This window comes from Dipodomys merriami, unplaced genomic scaffold (assembly GCF_024711535.1).
Source record: "Dipodomys merriami isolate MVZ:Mamm:240054 unplaced genomic scaffold, mDipMer1.0.p SCAF_961, whole genome shotgun sequence".
Classification (NCBI taxonomy): Eukaryota; Metazoa; Chordata; class Mammalia; order Rodentia; family Heteromyidae; genus Dipodomys; species Dipodomys merriami.
In genome coordinates this window covers 313,330-331,548 of record NW_027206581.1, presented here as the reverse complement: position 1 = coordinate 331,548, position 18,219 = coordinate 313,330, and the positions used below count along the sequence as shown (strand labels likewise).

The window sequence follows — 18,219 nt, the reverse complement described above, 5'->3', positions numbered from 1 at the left end:
CCCCATAGATAGATGTAGAATGCTACACAACTTGGTTTGGAAGAGATGCTCTGAGCTCATCTCTGGATAGAACCACCTCCAACCCAAGCATGCCGAGTGCATTTTTGAGTTGTGAATATGGAAGTTTGTCCATTTAGCTACCCATCATCCATCCATCAACCCTCCATCTATCCATCCACCCATCCATCCATCCATCCATCCATCCATCCATCCACCCATCCATCCATCAATCCACCCACCCACCCACCCATCCATCCATCCATCATACATCATCCATCCACCCACCTATCCATCCATCCATCCATCTTGTCATCAACCCATGTATCCACCCATCTATCCTCCATCCATCTACCCATCCATCCATCATCTGACCATCCACTATCTTCCCATCCTCTCATCCACCCACCCACCCACCCATCCATTATCCATCCATCCATCCATCCATCCATCCATCCATCCATCCATTATCCATCCATCCATCCATCCACCCATCCATCCATTATCCATCCATTCCATTATCCATCCACCCATCCATCCACCCACCCACCCACCCACCCACCCACCCATCCATCCATCCACCCACCCACCCACCCACCCATCCATCCACCCACCCACCCATCCATCCATCCATCCACCCACCCACCCACCCATCCATCTATCCATCCACCCATCCATCCACCCACCCACCCACCCACCCATCCATCCATCTATCCATCCACCCACCCACCCACCCACCCACCCACCCACCCACCCACCCACCCACCCACCCACCTACCCACCCATCCATCCATCCATCCATCCACCCACCCCACCCACCCATCCAGTAAATCGGTCCCCATTTTACTTGCTCTGTCTACTGCGTTTGACACTGTCAACTTCTTCCTCCTTGTGGTTTTGTTTTTCTCTTCCCACGTTTCCACAGTCTGCAGATCTTCCTCTGTGAGTTTCCTTCACATCTCTTTCATGTGTTCCTTTTCCTGCTGACGAATCAGTGTTCCGGCCCATTGTCGCCTTCTTTATCTCTTCTCCCTTCTCCTCTGCGATTCTCCCTAGGTATCCTTTCAGGGCAAGTTAATCTCTGGATTGTTTAAATGATCATCTACTACACGCAGTGACCCTCAAGCTCTTACCTGATTGGTACTTACCTAAGTGCTGACCCTCGAGCCTGCTAGCAGACTCTCAGTTGTCTCATTCCAGATTCAACACGGTCACCCCTGAGCTCAGTGTTACCCCTGCCGAACCTGCCCCTCACCCCCACCATGGTCTCTGTCGGTCTGTCTGCACCAGGGTCTGGAAGGGCTCTTCAGACATGTCTGGCCTCTCAAGCTGGGCACTATGGTGTCCCAGTTTTTCCTTTTTATTCCCCATGGAAAGAGGGGAGAGCCAGCTTCCTCCTGTGAGTATAACTCACCGTACCTGCAAGGATTCCTCCAGTCAAGTCTGTTCCCCTCAGATTCCCTGTGGACCCAAGTGTTCTAGGGTGATGCCAGTCCTGGGGTTTGAACTCAGGGCCTGGGCGCTGTCCCTCAGCTCTTCAGCTCAAGGCTGGAGTTCTACCCCTTGAGCCACAGCGCCACTTCTGGTTTTCTGGTGGTTCACAGGAGATCAGAGTCTCATGGACTTTCCTGCCCCAGCTGGCTTTGAACCCTGATCCTCAGATCTCAGCCTCCTGAGTAGCTGGGATTATAGGCGTGAGCCAAGATGCCCGGCTCTCAGTGGTATTTTGACCCCTTAGGTGAGGGCGGTATTCAAACCAGGCCTTCAGAACACAGCCGTGGCTGGTGGAAGGGACGGACGCACTGACTTCCAAAGCAATGGCTGTGGAGACTTGAAGTCACTTGTCCAACTGCGACAAGACAGCAGTGGGGAAACTCTCACCCCAGGTCGCGTTTTAGAATGCGATTCCGACCGATGCTTGGGCCATGGCCAGAGAGTGGAGAGTGGGGGGACACCGGCTTCTCCTTCAGCTGGGCCTGCACCTGCCAGCCCCCGCCCCCGCCAGCCTCGGCTCTTGTTTGCTGTGGGAGCAGCTGCCATCACCCCACGCTCTCTACCTGCCTTGCACCACGGGCGTGTGTGTGTGTGTGGCGGAGGCTGGGAGCCCAGATGAAAGGCTCTGGAAGCTTCTGCAGGTGTGCCCCACCCCCGGGAGGCTCCCCGGGGTGTCTGGCGTGGGATGGGGGCAGGGCTCGGGAGGCCGGGGGTCTGCGGCTGGAAGCCTTTGATGTCGCAGACGGAGCTGCGCAGGGCCCGCTCACCTTCCCCCCGGGCGCCTGGCTGTGCGCCCGGCCCGGCCACCCTCTGTCCAGCCCCGGCCCGAGCGCCCCCACACCCCTCCAGCCTTGCCCCGGGGCACGGCCCCCTCAGGGTGTGGGGCAGAGAGCCTGCCGTCCGGGCCCTGGACGCTGCTCATGTCTAAGGGGGCAGCGGTGGACGCAGGTGGCGTCAGACAGACAGACAGGAGAAGAGGGGAGGGGAGAGGAGAGGGGAGAGGAGGGGAGGGGAGAGGAGAGGGGAGGAGAGGGGAGAGGAGGGGAGGAGGGGAGGGGAGAGGAGAGGGAGAGGAGGGGAGGGGGAGGGGAGGGAGGCATAGAAGGTCAGCACAGGGTTCTAGAGTCTTCCGTGACCCCTGGGTACGTTTCGGGCTCTCTCCATCAGTCACTGGTTCTGTGCTCTGGGTGCTGTGCTGCGTCCCTGGGTGCTGTGGGCTTGGTGCTGGCAGGGCGGGCCGGGCCGGATTTAAGGGATGGGAGCGACCTGCAGGACTCGGTGCTGGTACAGCCCGAGACCCGGCCCAGAGCCCAGAGAGCACAGCACCCCAGCCCAGAGAGCACAGCACCCCAGCCCAGAGCCCAGAGAGCACAGCACCCCCGGCCCAGAGAGCACAGCACCCCAGCCCAGAGAGCACAGCACCCCAGCCCAGAGAGCACAGCACCCCAGCCCAGAGAGCACAGCACCCCTGCATCACTGCTCTGTCTCTCCCCTGTCTGTCTCTCTCTCGCTCTCTTTCTCCTCCTCCTTCTCCTCCTCCTTCCTCTCCCTCATCTTCCTTTTTCTCCTCTTCCTCCTTCTCCTTCCTCTTCCTCATCTTCTTCCTCCTTCTCCTCCTCCTCCTTCCTCCTCCTCCTCTTCCCCCTCCTTCCTTTTCCTCCTCCTCTGTCTTCCTCCTCCTCCTCCTCCTCCTCCTCCTCCTCCTCTTCCTTCCTCCTCCTCCTCTGTCTTCCTCCTCCTCCTTTTCCTCCTCTTCCCCCTCCTTCTTTTCCTCCTCCTTCTTCCTCCTCCTCCTCCTCCTCCTCTTTCTTCCTCTTTCCCCTCTTCCTCCTCCTCCTCCTGCTGCTCTCTCTCACCCCCCCCCCCAGTGGGAAGGCGGCCCGGGCTGGGGGACCCGCCGGGCCTCGGGGCGTGCGTGGGTGCGCTCTCCCATGGCTGTGGCTCTCCCCACGGCTCCCAGCCTCGCGTCCTGTCTCCAGCCACCTGCAGTCCTCCGGTCCCCAGCCTCCCCTCCCGGCCTCGGGCCCTGCGCCTCATTACTCTCTCCAGGAGGCCTCCCTGGCGGTTGTCGGCATCGAGTCTCATTTCGTGATTTCCTGTCCCGTATTTCCTCAACTCCCCAGGTCCCGCCGCGTGCGTTTCCCCGAACCCCGCCCTGTGCGCTGCACTATCTGCAGAGTTAACTCGCCGGCTGCTGACCCCTGCCTTCCACGCAGAGGCTGTGGGGAGGGAAGGGAGGGCCGGGGCGGGGCCGGCTCTGAGGGGTGCGTGTGCATGCGTGTGCATGCGTGTGTGCAAGGGTGTGTGTGCATGCATACATATCCACGTATATGTGTGTGCGCGCGCGTGTTCAGGCTCACAGCAGAAGACTCTGTTTTGGCTGCACAGAGGAGATGTGTTCCAAACTGGGGCCGCACCTCATAGACGGGAAACTGCGCCCAGAAGCCAGGATGTTCTGGGAAAGAAGGCGGAATGCTGGACAGGGGATGGACAGGGGATGGCGCAAATCCCCTTAGATCTGATTCCCCTCGCTGGAGGACACTGGCTAACGGTGGTTCATATTATGATAATATTACCTAATTATTATAATTACTACCTCATTATTATAATACATGTTATATATATTATAATACAGGTTACATAATACAGGTTGTAATAATTTATAACTATCTTCTATAACATAGAATCCATGATCACGTGTTATCTATGATTACTTCATGTACAATCGTATAGTTATATGTTATTGTCAGTTTTGGCTGGGCACCCGTAGCTCACACCTGTCATCCCAGCTACTCAGGAGGCTGAGATCTGAGGATCGTAGTTCAAAGCCAGCCTGGGCAGGAAAGTCCATGAGACTCTGATCTCCAGTGAACCACTCAAAAAAGCCAGAAGTGATGCTGTGGTTCACGTGATTGAGTGCAGCCTTGAGCAAAAAGAAGCTCAGGGACAGCTCCCAGGCCCCGAGTTCCAGCCCCAGGACCCATAAAAATAATTTATTTTTCATTGTTTTTTTTTTTTTGTCGGTCCTGGGGCTTGAACTCAGGGCCTGGGCGCTGTCCTTCAGCTCTTCAGCTCAAGGCTACCGCTCTACCACTTGAGACAGCGCCACTTCCGGTTTTCTGGTGGTTCACTGGAGATCAGAGTCTCATGGACTTTCCTGCCCAGGCTGGCTTTGAACCTCAATCCTCAGATCTCAGCCATTTGTTCATTGCCCTGCTCCTTTGATGTGAATCGCGAGGTCTTGGTGCTGGGCCTCTGAGTTGCGTGTTAGAGAGCATTTATCTGGTTTCTGGAGAGATGGAAGGGTGTATGGTGGGTGACCGACCAGTGGCTTTTGTTTCTTTGGTAGCATGTTTCTGAGCCCTTGGTTACTGTCCCCAAGATGATTGACTTATATATAGTGCAAGGAGTAGTGTGTTTTCCTTCGAAGAAGATAAGGTAACAATTACGAGAGGGCTTGGGGATCAATTACACGAACATTAAAAGAGAAAATTATCATTGGCCAGGCACCTGTGGTTCACGCCTGTAATCCAAGCTACTCAGAAGGCTGAAATTTAAGGATCATGCTTCAAAGCCAGCCCAGATAGGAAAGCCTGTAAGACTCTTGTCTCTAATTAACTACCAACAAAGCCAGATGTGGAGCTGTGGCTCAAGCGGCAGAGCACCGGCCTTGAGTAAAAGAATGCTCAGGGACAGCACCCAGGCCCCGAGTTCAAGCTCCCAGACTGCCACAAATAAAACCCCCAAACAAAATAGAATTCACCTCTGCTTTTCTCTTCTACTTCAGGCTGTGTGTCTGAAACGTAGTGTTCAGCCCACCAGCCTGCCCTCATCTCTGGAGAGTCTAGGTATTTTCTGCTTGTATCTTCAGGAATTCTGGAGTCTCATTTTATGCTTTCTTCTTTTCAGTAGAAATTTTATCTCTGGCTAGTGGATTCTAATAAAAGTCTGCCTTATTTATAAGTTTGTTACATGTGGTTTGACTAACTACAGTAAAAAATCCATTCATTCATCCATCCACCCATCCATCCATCCTCCACCACCACCATCATCCATCCATCCATCCACTCACCCATCCATCCATCCATCCATCATCCACCCATTCACCCACCCACCCACCCATCTACCCATCCATCCATCCATCCATCCATCATCCACCCATTCACCCACCCACCCATCCACCCACCCACCCATCTTACCCATCCATCCATCCATTATCAATCCCTCTACCCACTTGTTCATCGTTCATCTACCTAACCAACCATCTACCCATCCATCCATCCATCCATCCATCCATCCATCCATCCATCCATCCATCCCTCTCTCCCTCCCAGGCAATTTCAAAAGCCAACATTTTAAATTCCTGTGTGTGTGTGTGTGTGTGTGTGTGTGTGTGTGTGTGTGACAAGTCAGTTGTGGTCAGTCTGAGTGGCCTTCCACCATGTTTAAATAGTCACACACTCTCTGGATCTGTGCTGTTCCTGGGACCTGGGTAGCTCAGGCACTGGGCTCTCTTGGCCCTGGGTACAGTGAAGAGTCTGACATCTGTTTTCTGTTTGCTTTGACAAGTCTTGCTGAGCATCTTTCCTCGGGGCTCGGTGTAGGTTTGCGCCATCTCTGCTGGGCACTGGTGGGCCACGCAGCTGGTTTCCCATGGGTCTGGGACAGGACTTGCAGTGGGCCCGGATCCGTCCTCCGTCTTCGCTGATCATCGGCCGTCTATCTCCCCTTTGGCGTGAGGAGGTCTGGCTTGGAGATGAGCGTCCTGCAGGGAACTCCGTGTCTGCTTTTCCCTGCTTTGTCGGAGCGTTTGTGCCTAAAGCTGCGTTATTTCATCCCCGGTGAAGGCCATGGTGCGGTCAGATGGGGGGTGTTTCTTAAGAGAAGCGTCCGTGGGGCGGGTCTCGGAGATCACCCCTGAGCTCTTGTAAGAAGTCAGCCACCCCACAGCCTGGGCCTTCGATTCCACCTGGGAGGAGACACCCTGGTTCTGGCTCTGTCGCCCAGCAGAGCCGTTGGGTGGCAGCCGTGCTGGTGGGAGAGGATGGGGTCCCCGGGGTGCGAGGTGGCCCTGCCCGTCCGTCTGGGGGCCCTTCGGTCCCTGCTGATCCCGCGTGACCCGGGCAGGTGGTGATCTCAGAGGTGTGGACCGGAGCCTGGACTCTGTGCTGTAGACGATGTTCTCAGCTCTCGGCAGGGACGCGAGCACACGGGGGCCTCGGGGTCGGCCCGGAGGTGGTTTGGCACAGGACGGAGGGGAAGGCGGCCCGAGGAGTATCGGCTTCCAGTGCTTGGCCGGGGAGGCGGCCTCCCTGCTCCCTCTCATCTGTCCGCAGGGAGGACACAAAGCCACATGTGGTCTTTGGATAATAACGAGGAGACGCGATCCGTCACGGGAAGGAGCTGCGGGGAGGCGGCCAAGGGGGGGGGGCCCGGTCCACCTGACCTCCTGGCCTCACCCCTCCAGCCTCCACCCGCCCAGCCTCTTGTGAGGGGAAGGCTGCAGGAGGGCTCGGTCCCGGTCAGCAAGATGGGGTCCCCGGGGCCGGGAGACGGGGGCTCCCCTCCTCCCTCTGCTCCTCAGACCCTGTGGCGGGGCAGATCCTCTCCTCTGAGGGAAGATCTCGCCGGCCATGTGGGTTCATGGTCTAAAATGCGTGCACGGCTAGGCCCATTCCCAGTGGGGGAAGCACCTCCTTTAGAAAATTCTAGAATATTCTAGACGATTCCGGTCCTTCTCAGTAAGGATTAGCTTCCAAGGCCTCGAGCTTCCGGATGGATGGACCGAGCCTGGAGTGGCATTCAGGAGAGATTTGCCAGATGTCTGTAGCCCAGGGGAGCAGCGATCCCCCCCGGGGAAGGCCTGGGTGGCCACAAGATGGACCCAGACATCCGAGAACCATTCAGAGCTCCCAGAAAGGAGCACGCGATGGCTCGGGCCGCACAGCCGGGCCACACGGCAGCCCTGTGCACCAGAAGGTTCGCCAGTGGCTCCTGTGGGTTATGGTCGGCAGCTGCCTCACACAGCATCCTCAGGACGCAAGTGGGGCGAAGATGGTCGGCCATGTGGCTGGTCCTCCCGGAGCTGCAGCCGTAACCCGGATGACGAGCAGCTGCCACCGACGATGATCGCCTACCGGGGCGGGCGCCATGCTGCCAAGGGGAAAGGCCTTCCAGGTGGAGGGAGGGACGCCTGCGTTGCCCGGGGCTGGAGGTTGGGAGAGCTGGCGATGGAGGAGACGGAGGGTTGGGGTTCAGAGAGGACGGGAGCTCTGGATGGACTCCATGGATGACCAAGTTGAAGGAGGCAAATAAGGCCGGGCCCAGTGGCTCACGTTTGTATTCCCAGCTACCCGAGGAGAGAAAGGAGGGATGGACGTTCCAGACCAGCTCCGACCCTGTGTCAAAAATAACTAAATTAAAGAACGGGACGCGGCGGCGGGGGGCATCTGTGCGGCTCTGGGTGTGCTGCCCGGGCGGTGGAGGCAGGGAGGATCGCAGACCGAGGCCCGCCTGGAGCAATGTTGGGTGCGAGACTCGTACGTCAAAGACACAAACCAAAGGTTTGGGGACGTAGTGCAAGAGGTAGAGTTGGCAGGGTGTTGCGTGGAGAAGTTTAAGGCCCTGAGTTCAATCACCAGGGGAGAGAGGGAGAAGGGGGGAGGGAGGGAGAGAAGGAAAGAAAGAGCAGGAACTTGGCATGAGCATCGATATTTCTCCTCTTCCTCGGACCTTCCAGAGATGGTTCAGAAAGCATCCGATAAACACAGAATCTGTGAAAGGGGTTGAGTGGGTTTGGTTTTTCTTCTGGGGGTCGGGAAGACACTTCAGTCAAATGAAGAAATGTCCTGTTTTATTGTAGTATTGTAGCCTGTGAACCCCAATTTCTTGATCCAGGAGTCCATATTCTCATATTTATGTACTGGACTCCCCCTCTACCCCCCCCCCCCACCTCCTCTCTCTCTGTTGGCCAGAGCCAGGTTTTTACGTTACAGCTCATTTCCCACACATTTACATTTTCATTGCCTGATGAGATTCTGGAGTCTCTCCAATCACATTGAATATTTATTTACTTGTAACACTTTGGAACGAGGAAATGCTTATATATTATATAAGAGATATAAGATATATCTTGCCAGGCGCTGGTGCTCACACCTGTCATCCCAGCTACTCAGGAGGCTGAGATCTGAGGATCGAGGTTCAAAGCCAGCCCGGGGTAGAAAAGTCCACGAGACTCTGATCTCCCATGAACCACCAGAAAACCGGAAGTGGCGCTGTGGCTCAAGCGGTAGAGCGCCAGCCATGAGTAAAAAGAAGCTCAGAGACAGCGCCCAGGCCCTGAGTTCAAGCTTCAGGACCAGTACACACGCGCACACACACACACACACACACACACACACACACACACACACACACACACACACACACACACGAAAGAGAAGAAAAGAAAAGAAAAAAAAGGAAAAGAAACTGAGTCTCACTTGGTTAAGGGACTTTCTGGAGTCCCTAAAGTTGTAAAATTCAAAAACAAGCTTCTTTTAGTCTTATTTTATCTTTAGAGGTACTAGGTTTGAACTTAGGGCCTTCTGCTTGCTCAGTGGATGCTACACCAACTGAACCACTCCCCAGCCCTGCCTTTTTTTTTGTACTGTTTCATTGGAGGTAGAATCTTAATTGGTTTTTCTTTCCAGGCTGGCTTTGAATTACAATCATCCAGACTTCAGCCTCTAGAGTAGCCGGGGTTACAGGCATGAGTTCCTGTCACCCTGCCAGAATTAAGATCTTCCTCTGTCTGAATCAGAAGCTCCAAGCTCTTCTGACCCCTTTATTGTTTCTGAACAAACCAAACCAAACCAAAACACAATAACTCCCCCTCCCTCCTCCCAACCCCACACTCAGGTCCAGAACCAGGACAGAACCAACATCAGTTAGGCCAACAAAACTTGAAAGGATTTGTTGAAGCGCCATCACAGGGTACATTCCAGGGTTAAATTCCCAGGGCAATAAAACAATAAAACACAGCCCTTGTATTTGGCGACGGCTCTACACAGGTGTGTGTGTGTGTGTGTGTGTGTGTGTGTGTGTGTGTGTGTGTGTGTGTGTGTGTGTGTGTGTGTGTGTGTGTGTGTGTGTGCGCATTTGCTTTCCTCCAGGAGATGCAGCTAAGCGCACCAGCTAGCATTTCACATCCGCAGGGATGGTTTTTTCTTTCTTTCTTTTTTCTTTGTCCTTTTTATGAGAAGGTAACAGGGTTGCGTGACATGAAAGGAACACGGAGAGTCGACCATCGCACCAGCCCTCTCTTGCTCTGCATTCCAGCTTTGAGTCATTTATTTATTTATTTATTCCATTTCAAACAAGTTCTGTTGGGGAGGGGGGGTTGGGATAGAAGCAGCAAACTCGGCCTCCCCTGGAGAACATTAAACGTCTCCACATTGGGGAGCAACTTTGCATCCACCGCTCTGTCTGATTTGCTGCACACAGACCAAGCTTCTAGAATCTCTCTCTCTCTCTTTTTTTTTTTTTTTGCAGTTGTGGGACCTGAACTCAGGGCCTGGGCGCTGTCTCTCAGCTCTTCAGCTCAAGGCGGGCGCTCTACCCCTTGAGCCACAGCACCACTTCTGGTTTTTGGTGGTTTATGGGAGATCAGAGTCTCACGGCTGTTCCTGCCCCGGCTGGCTTTGAACCCCGATCCTCAGATCTCAGCCTCCTGAGTCTCTAGGGTCTCAGGCGCCCAGCTGGAGAGCTTTCTCTCCCCAGGCCATTGAATGGTGTTTGGTCAGAAGGAGCCGCACCTGGGAGTTGAAGTTTGAAGGTTTCACGCTAGACTCTGGATCTGCCCTTTGATTTAACTCTAGTTCGAAAATGCATTTGGTCCCTGTTACAACCATCTCAGATGATAATGACAATGATGATGATGATGATGATGATGATGATGATGATGATGATGATGATGGTGATGATGGTGATGATGATGATGATGATGATGATGATGATGATGATGATGATGATGATGATGATGGTGATGATGGTGATGATGATGAATTTTCGTGCCCATACTGGGGACCTTAAACTCTGAACCTCAGCTTTGACTTTCTCACTTCTGGCTACCAGAACAGGGCGGTAAAAGTGAATGGATTTCAGAAAATGCACCCTGTACCCGGGGCCGGGGCCTTCCTGGCCGGATCACGCATCTCGCTTCCCAAAGCATGGGGTCTGACTCCCATGCGGCTTCATCCGGGTACAGACGGTGTTGGTGGCCGGTCCATCCCCATGTCTCCTGAGACGTGCTCTGAAGGGCTGTGATTTTTTCCAACGGTCACCGTGGGACCAGCGTCCTCTACTCAGCCCTGTACACTGTATTTGGAGTGATTTTTTTTCTTGGCAGTTTTCTTTATTTCTTTTTTCTGTTTTTACCCTTTTTTTTTTTGGCACCAGGGTTTAACCTCAGGACTTCACATGGACTCAACTTGCTTGCTCAGCAGCTGGCACTCCACCACTTGAGTCACGTTGCCGGCTCTGCTTTTTGCTGGTTGTTTTGGAGATAAGAGTCTCATAGACTTTTCTACCTGGGCTTGCCTCAAACCAGAGCCCTCCCTATCTGCACTTCTTGAGTGGTTAGGGCTACAGGTGTTTGCTTTCTGTCTTTCCCTTCCTTCCTTCCTTCCTTCCTTCCTTCCTTCCTTCCTTCCTTCCTTCCTTCCTTCCTTCCTTCCTTTCTCTCTCTTTCTTTCTCTCTCTTTCTCTCTCTCTCTCTTTCTTTCTTTCTTTCTTTCTTTCTTTCTTTCTTTCTTTCTTTCTTTCTTTCTTTCTTTCTTTCTTTCTTTCTTCTTCCTTTCTTTCTTTCCTTCTTTCTTTCTCTCTTTTGCTGAACCTGAGGATTGAACTCAGGATCTGGGCAATTTCCCTGAGCTGCTTTTGCTCAAGGCTGGTACTCTACTACTTGAGCCACTTGGGGTGGGATTTTTGTGAATAACTTGGATATATATATCTGATAAATTGGATATAAGAGTCTCATTCTCCTAGACTTTCTTGCCCAGACTGGTTTTGAGCCATGCTCTTCAGAGCGTGACCCCCCTGAATAGCTGGGATTACAGGCGTCATTGCTTAGTTTGCTCTGTGGTTTTTGATGGGGGTGGGCATTGTAGGCACAGGTGGATGACTGGGGTAATGGTGGGAGGGAATACAGTTTCCTGGGAATGTTTAAAGAAAACAACCCCCCCCCCTCGCCGATGGAAAGAACAAGAAATCTGAGGGAACTAGGAATGTAAACCATGTCCTTACAAGTGTTTCCCTTTCTGCTTTCTTTGGACCTTGCAGAGCAAAAGCCAGGGATCTGTGTTCGTCCGGATACACGCCCCGTGGCAGGTGCTGGCCAGAGAAGCAGAGTTCCTGAAGATCAAAGTTCCCACCAAGAAAGTATGTGTGTTTCTCCTGGATCTGGGGCCTGGCAGGGTGCGTGGGGGGCGCTGGATGGGTGGCGGAGGGTCTGGAAGGAAGCTGGCGTGGAGAATGAACTCCTGCCAGCTCTCGGCTTGATCTGGGCCATGAAGCAACAAACCTGGCCTGGCCAGCCACCGGTGGCTCACGCCTGTCATCCCAGCTACTCAGGAGGCTGAGGTCTGAGGATCGCAGTTCAAAGCCAGCCTGGGGTAGGAAGGTCTATGAGACTCTGATCTCCCACGAACCACCAGAAAACCAGAAGTGGCCGCCAAAAAACCAGAAGTGGCGCTGTGGCTCAAGTGGTAGAGCACTGGCCTTGAGCTGAAGAGCTGAGGGTCAGGGCCCAGGCCCAGAGTTCAAGCCCCAGGGTTGGCACACGCGTGCACACACACACACACACACACACACACACTTGGGATGGTAGATTGGGTTGATCTCTTTCCATCAAACAGTGGGTTCTTAACCAAGTGAGTTGGTAGCAGACACGTGGGAGGTAATCTGGAATGTTCTAGCTGATGTCTCTCCTCTGGGTTGGGATGGAATGAGGTTCTGGCATCTGTTTTGCCAAGAGAGAACCTTCTGGAGGTCAGGTCATGCTCATGGGATGGCGGGGAGGCTGGGATGGGGGGAAATCTTTCAGTTTGAGGGGTGTCGAGGTAGATTTCCATTAGAACAGCCTAGGTGTAATTAAAACAAATAAACAACAATTCTCTCCAGGGAGTCCCCAGGTCGCGGATCTCCTTGTATAACAAAATCTAACACAGCCCCACAGACAAAGCACCTATTCCTAGAATACCTATTTTAGAGGAAAGGAAGAATGGTTGGACTTGACCATCTGAGATGCCCCTCAGGGGTAGGGTCCCCAGCCAATGGGGCTCAACCTCGGGTGGTAGGTGAGCGACTCTGTCTCTGCGCTCAATGTTTCTATCCCTCTGTCTGTCCGTCCATCCCTCCCTTTCTTCCTTTCCTCCCCCTTTCTCTCCCTTCCTCCCTCCCTTCTTTCCTTCCTTCCTTCCCTTCTTCCCTCTCTCCCTCCATTCCTTTCCTCTTTCTTTCTTTATCTTATTTTTCCTCTCTTCTTTCTCTATTTTTTTCTTTTCTTCCTTCCCTCCCTTTCTTTTACATCTATCTGTCTGTCTTCCTGCCTTCCTTCCTTTCTCTCTTTCTCAGTTTTCTTTTTTCTTTCTCTATTTTTCTCCTTCCTTCCTTCCTTCCTTCCTTCCTTCCTTCCTTCCTTCCTTCCTCCCTCCCTCCCTCCCTCCCTCCCTCCCTCCCTCCCTTCCTCCCTCTTACATACACACACACACACACACACACACACACACACACACACACATACACACACATCATTTCACAAGTGGTGGCCTAGCTTTGCAGGGCTGATCTACCTACATAATTCCAACCACCACTAGTATATTTCCACGTCCCCCCCCCCACAAGTAAAGCTCCACAGCCACTGCCCCGTTCCCCACATGCTCCCCTGCCACACACAGGGTAGCCAACACTATTCTGACTGCCATTGTTGGCAGTGGAGAGACCGTCTTCGTTGCTAACTGGCCTACCGTCGCCATCAAAAAGCACTCATCAAATTCCATGCGGTGGTTGAGTCATCAGCCATCCTCCACTCCAAAAGAACAAACCCAGAGGTTCTGTTCGGAGTTAAGATGGAAACATTTTCCAATGAAACGTCCATCTGACTGAATCACGCGCCTCCTGTGTCTGCCAATCTTTTCTCCTTCATTTGCACTGCTGTGCCATTCTTCATCTTCTAGCCATAAGGCCTCGCGGGCCTAATACCACAGCCCTGAAATGGAGGAGCCATCTTTGTTTTGGGCGCCATCTTTGTTTGGGTGCCATCTTTGTTTTGGGCGCCATCTTTGTTTTGGGCGCCATCTTTGTTTTGGGCGCCATCTTTGTTGGGATACCATTTTGTTCTGAGCAGAGCTATTCTTCCTCAATCGATATTTCCTTTCTCCTATCAACATGATCCAAGTCTCAGCCTCGGGTGAGCTGACACACACACACACACACACACACACACACATACACACATGTCTACACCTACATTTATATTTTACTCCCAACATCCACATATCCTTAGCTTGGCTTAGTTTGCTCAATATGCTGGTTTCCAGGTCCATCTGTTTCCCTGCAAATTTCATTCCTTATGGCTGAATACTATTCCACTGTGTATTTGTACTACATTTTCTGGATTCAGTCGTTGGTTGTGGGGCACCTGGGCTGTTTCCTTGTTCGGCTGTTGTGACTCATGCAGTAATGGACAGGGATGTGCAAATGTCTTTATGATATCCTCAAGAACATGGCTCCTAAGGAGTACTCTGCCAATGCAGGAGTTTGTGGTGTGTGTGTGTGTGTGTGTGTGTGTGTGTGTGTGTGTGTTTCCCTCAAGTATTTTTCTGTGTATCCTCAATTCCTAGTCAACTTTTTTCCTGGCCAATCATGCAGCCAGGCCTGTGTGTTGAGTTTGGGGGAGGCTGTAAGGTACAGACCCCCCAGGAAGTCCATTCACGGGGGGCCTGGAAGAATGTAGAGCCCCAGGCAGGGATTGGAGCTTGTGTCTGCAGAGCAGGGTTCTTCCCTGTGAGGTGGGGTGTGTGTGTGTGTGTGTGGGGAAAGGGTAGGTGACTGGACAAGGCTGAGCCGTGAGGCCGATTCCAGACCCTGCGGGGGGGAGGATACAGGAAACATTTTCCTGGTGTGTCTGGGTCCCAGCCTCAACTCAGGTGGGCCTTTTTTTTTTTTTTTTCTGGAACTCTTCTGTGGGGTCCACCCCATGGCCGCACTTCCTGACACTCTGGCTGGGCCTTGGCCTCCCAGGGGGATCTTGGAAGCAGACAGACAGACAGACAGACAGGATGGAAGTTGGTATTTTGAGTAGGCCCCGTGGTGTTTGTTACAAGGACTCTCACTCGGGTGCCGAGGCGGGCGATGGGGCTTAGCTCAGCTCTGGTTTCCCGCAGGGAGAGAGGGACCGGCGATCGATCTGTGGGTGGCGTCGGCCTGGGGCCCGGCGGTGTTTTTCTTGCCTTCTTCATAGATCCAGGAAGTAACTAAAGCAAGAACATTTGCAGACAGCAGCGTTCCAGCAGTGGGGTGGTGGTGATGGGGGGTGGATGGGGTGGGGGGGAGGACACATGAAGGAAACACGCCACACACATCCCCAGGATCTCTTGGATCCTAACCCGGGAAGGGTCCGGAGAGACCCAAGGAAAGATGGGGTGGGGATGGAGGAAATCTCCAAGCTGGACAAAGCCACTGTCCTGTGTCCCGAGACTCACAGTCCTGAGCACAGATACTCACCGGGAGGGGGAAACTCTTGGAAGGAAGCGTTTTTGTTTTTTTTTTTTCCTTTTCCAAAAACAACACCAGAAGAGCCAGCGTGTGGAGAGGGACTCTGGGTATCCGTCCATGGGACAGCGTGCGTGGGAAGGCCGGGCCTTTGACCTTGACAGTCTGAGAAGCTTTGACCTTGATGTCCATCGGTCAGCACCGGCGCCCATTTCTCGCTCACTGTCCACCTGTGTGTGGGAAGCCCTGCTGCTCATGTTCTCTCTCAGCCCGAGGCACAGACATGGGTGGGGAGCCAGTCCATAAAATCCATGCCAGTTCATGCAGCGTCTGCTAAGCTTGGAACGATTAAGTATCACGTGGCTTCTTCGTTTTTGTTTTTTCTTTAAGTGCAGGTCCTGGGGTTTGAACTTAGGGCCTAGATGCTGTCCCTGAGCTTTTTCACTCAAGGCTGGTGCTCTGCCACTTGAGCCACACCGCCAATTCTGGTTTTCTGGTGGTTTCACTGGAGATCAGAGTCTCACGGGCTTTCCTGCCCAGGCTGGCTTTGAACCTCGATCCTCAGATCTCAGCCTCCTGAGTCGCTGGGATGACAGGCGTGAGCCACCGGTGCCCGGCTTGAGGATTAGTTTTGCCCACTCTGGTCAGAGCGTCGAGAGCAGCCATTTCGGGGAGTGGCTGGCGTTGTGGGGTCTGGTTTGACCCCCTCAGGAGAAGACGGTGAGGACTTCAGCTTACCCATCCTTCACAGGCAAACAGATGCATTCATGGGCGGCCGTAAGACCCCGTTGGGGAAGCAGATTCCGAGATCCACTTAGGCTCAGAGCAATGCAGCAGCGCAGGGAGCAGGGGGCAGGGGGGAATCATGGGAAGCTCATGGCAGTCGGCTCCCAGATCCGCCGGGTCCTTCTGGCTCCTCCCCTTCCCTCTGGGACTATGGGCTGGAGGGGACCGGAGGCCAGGGAATGGGGCCTGGGGGTGTCCATAAACGGGGTGCTCGGGTGTGCAGTGCCCTTTCTTGGGAAAGGCATCAGGAGGCTGAGTCTCCGGCTGAGTCTCCGGCTGAGTCTCCCCAGGAGGGAGCGCCGAAGACGCCACCGTGCAGAGGGACCTCACTCGGCAGCTGGACGCCATATTCTATTGTTCTGTTATCATCTGTGTGCTCTCTGCTGGACTCCTGCCATAGCATGTACTTCCCAGAATGAGGCTGGACGTGCCGGGGAATAACGTCAAACGAGACACAGAGAGAATCCAAATGGATCCTTTCAAAATAAACGGACGTGGTTAACTAAAGGATCACATGGCTGAAAGAAAGGAAGGGCAGGGGTCATCATGCTGGGAAGAAAAATCAAGGTCGCCGGGCGCGGGTGCTCACGCCTGGCATCCCAGCTACTCAGGAGGCTGAGATCTGAGGATCGCGGTTCAAAGCCAGCCCGGGCAGGAAAGTCTGTGAGACTCTGATCTCCCATGAACCACCAGAAAACCAGAAGTGGTGCTGTGGTTCAAGCGGTAGAGCGCCCGCCTTGAGCTGAAGAGCTGAGGGACAGCGCCCAGGCACAGAGTTCAAGCTCCACGACTCTCAAAAAACAAAAACAAAAACAAAAACAAAAAACAAAAAAACCCACGAGCATTGTAAGTATGGGGCTTTAGTAAAATCAATGTGTTCTTTATATGATAATTTTAGAAACTGATTCTGGATAATATCAGGATATAATGTTGAAATTCTAGCTCAGGTGAAAAAGCTAAGGGACAGTGCCCAGGATCTCTCTCTCTGTCTCTCTGTCTGTCTGTCTCTGTCTCTCTTTCTCTGTCTCTCACACAACCAACTCTCTAGATCAGGGAGAGCTGTGTTGCAGAACATTGCATACTAATTTCTGATGAGCTAGTGTGAACCAAAGATAAAGATTAGAGACACATTTGTGTCTTAATTCTCCCTTGTAGAACCCATGTTTTGAAATATTGGTATTTTCTAAATGGTATTTTTGTGTATGCATGCATGTATGTATGTGTATGCATGTGCATGAATGTATGTATGCACGTATGTGTGTATGTATGTGTGTATGTGTGTTTATGTGTATATGTGTGTATGTATGCATGCATGTGTGTGTGTATGTGTGTGTATATGGATGGATGGATGGATGGATGGATTTTCTGAACTGGGGTTTGAACTCAGGGCCTTGAGCTTGGTAGGGAGGCATTTTTTCCCACTCAGCCATGCACCCGACCCTTTCTGCTTTAGTTGTTTTTCAAATAGGAACCTGCACTTTTCGGTGAGTGCTGACCTCGGACCATGGTCCTCCTATCTGTACTTTTTGCACAGCTGGAATGACTGGTATATGCCATTTTTGGCTTATTTGTTGAAGTGTGTGTGTGTGTGTGTGTGTGTGTGTGTGTGTGTGTGTGTGTGTGTGTGTGTGTGCGTGTGTGTATGCCTGTGTGGGTATCCCTAGCTTTGTGTCTAGGCCCATCTTTGTTTCTGGTCTCTGCCTCCTAAGTAGCTAGGATTACATGTGTGACTCACTGTATCCGGCCTGACATTTCAAATTGTTGCCTTTGTCTTTGAGGAAGAATGCTTATGAAATCATGTCAAACCATCCACACATGTATTCACACATCCATCCACTCATTCATCCATCTATCCATCCATGTATCCACCCATTTATCCATCTGTCCATCCATCATCCACACCTTTATCCATCTATCCATCTAAGTATTCACTTGTCCATCATCTCTATTCTTCTATCCATTCATCCATCCATCTATCTGTCCATTCATCATCCATTCACTCATGTATTTATCCATCCATCCACCCACCCATCCATCCATCCACCTACTCATTCATGCATTTATCCCTCTATCCATTCATCTATGCATTCAGCCATCCATCTAGCCACCCATCCACTCATCCATCCATCATCCATCCTGCATTCATCATCCGTCATCCCTCTGTACATCTATCTATCCATCTATCATCCA

General features: G+C 52.7%; 1 protein-coding gene across 1 annotated transcript in view; it reads left to right on the top strand.

Moving 5' to 3' along the window:
* Positions 1–11,649: 11,649 nt before the first annotated feature.
* LOC138821914 (anoctamin-2-like) overlaps positions 11,650–18,219 on the top strand; it is a 124,892-nt gene continuing 118,322 nt past the window's right edge. The window contains 2 exon segments of the mRNA XM_070014362.1: positions 11,650–11,658; positions 11,812–11,910. Coding sequence (XP_069870463.1) covers positions 11,650–11,658; positions 11,812–11,910 — 108 coding nt within the window.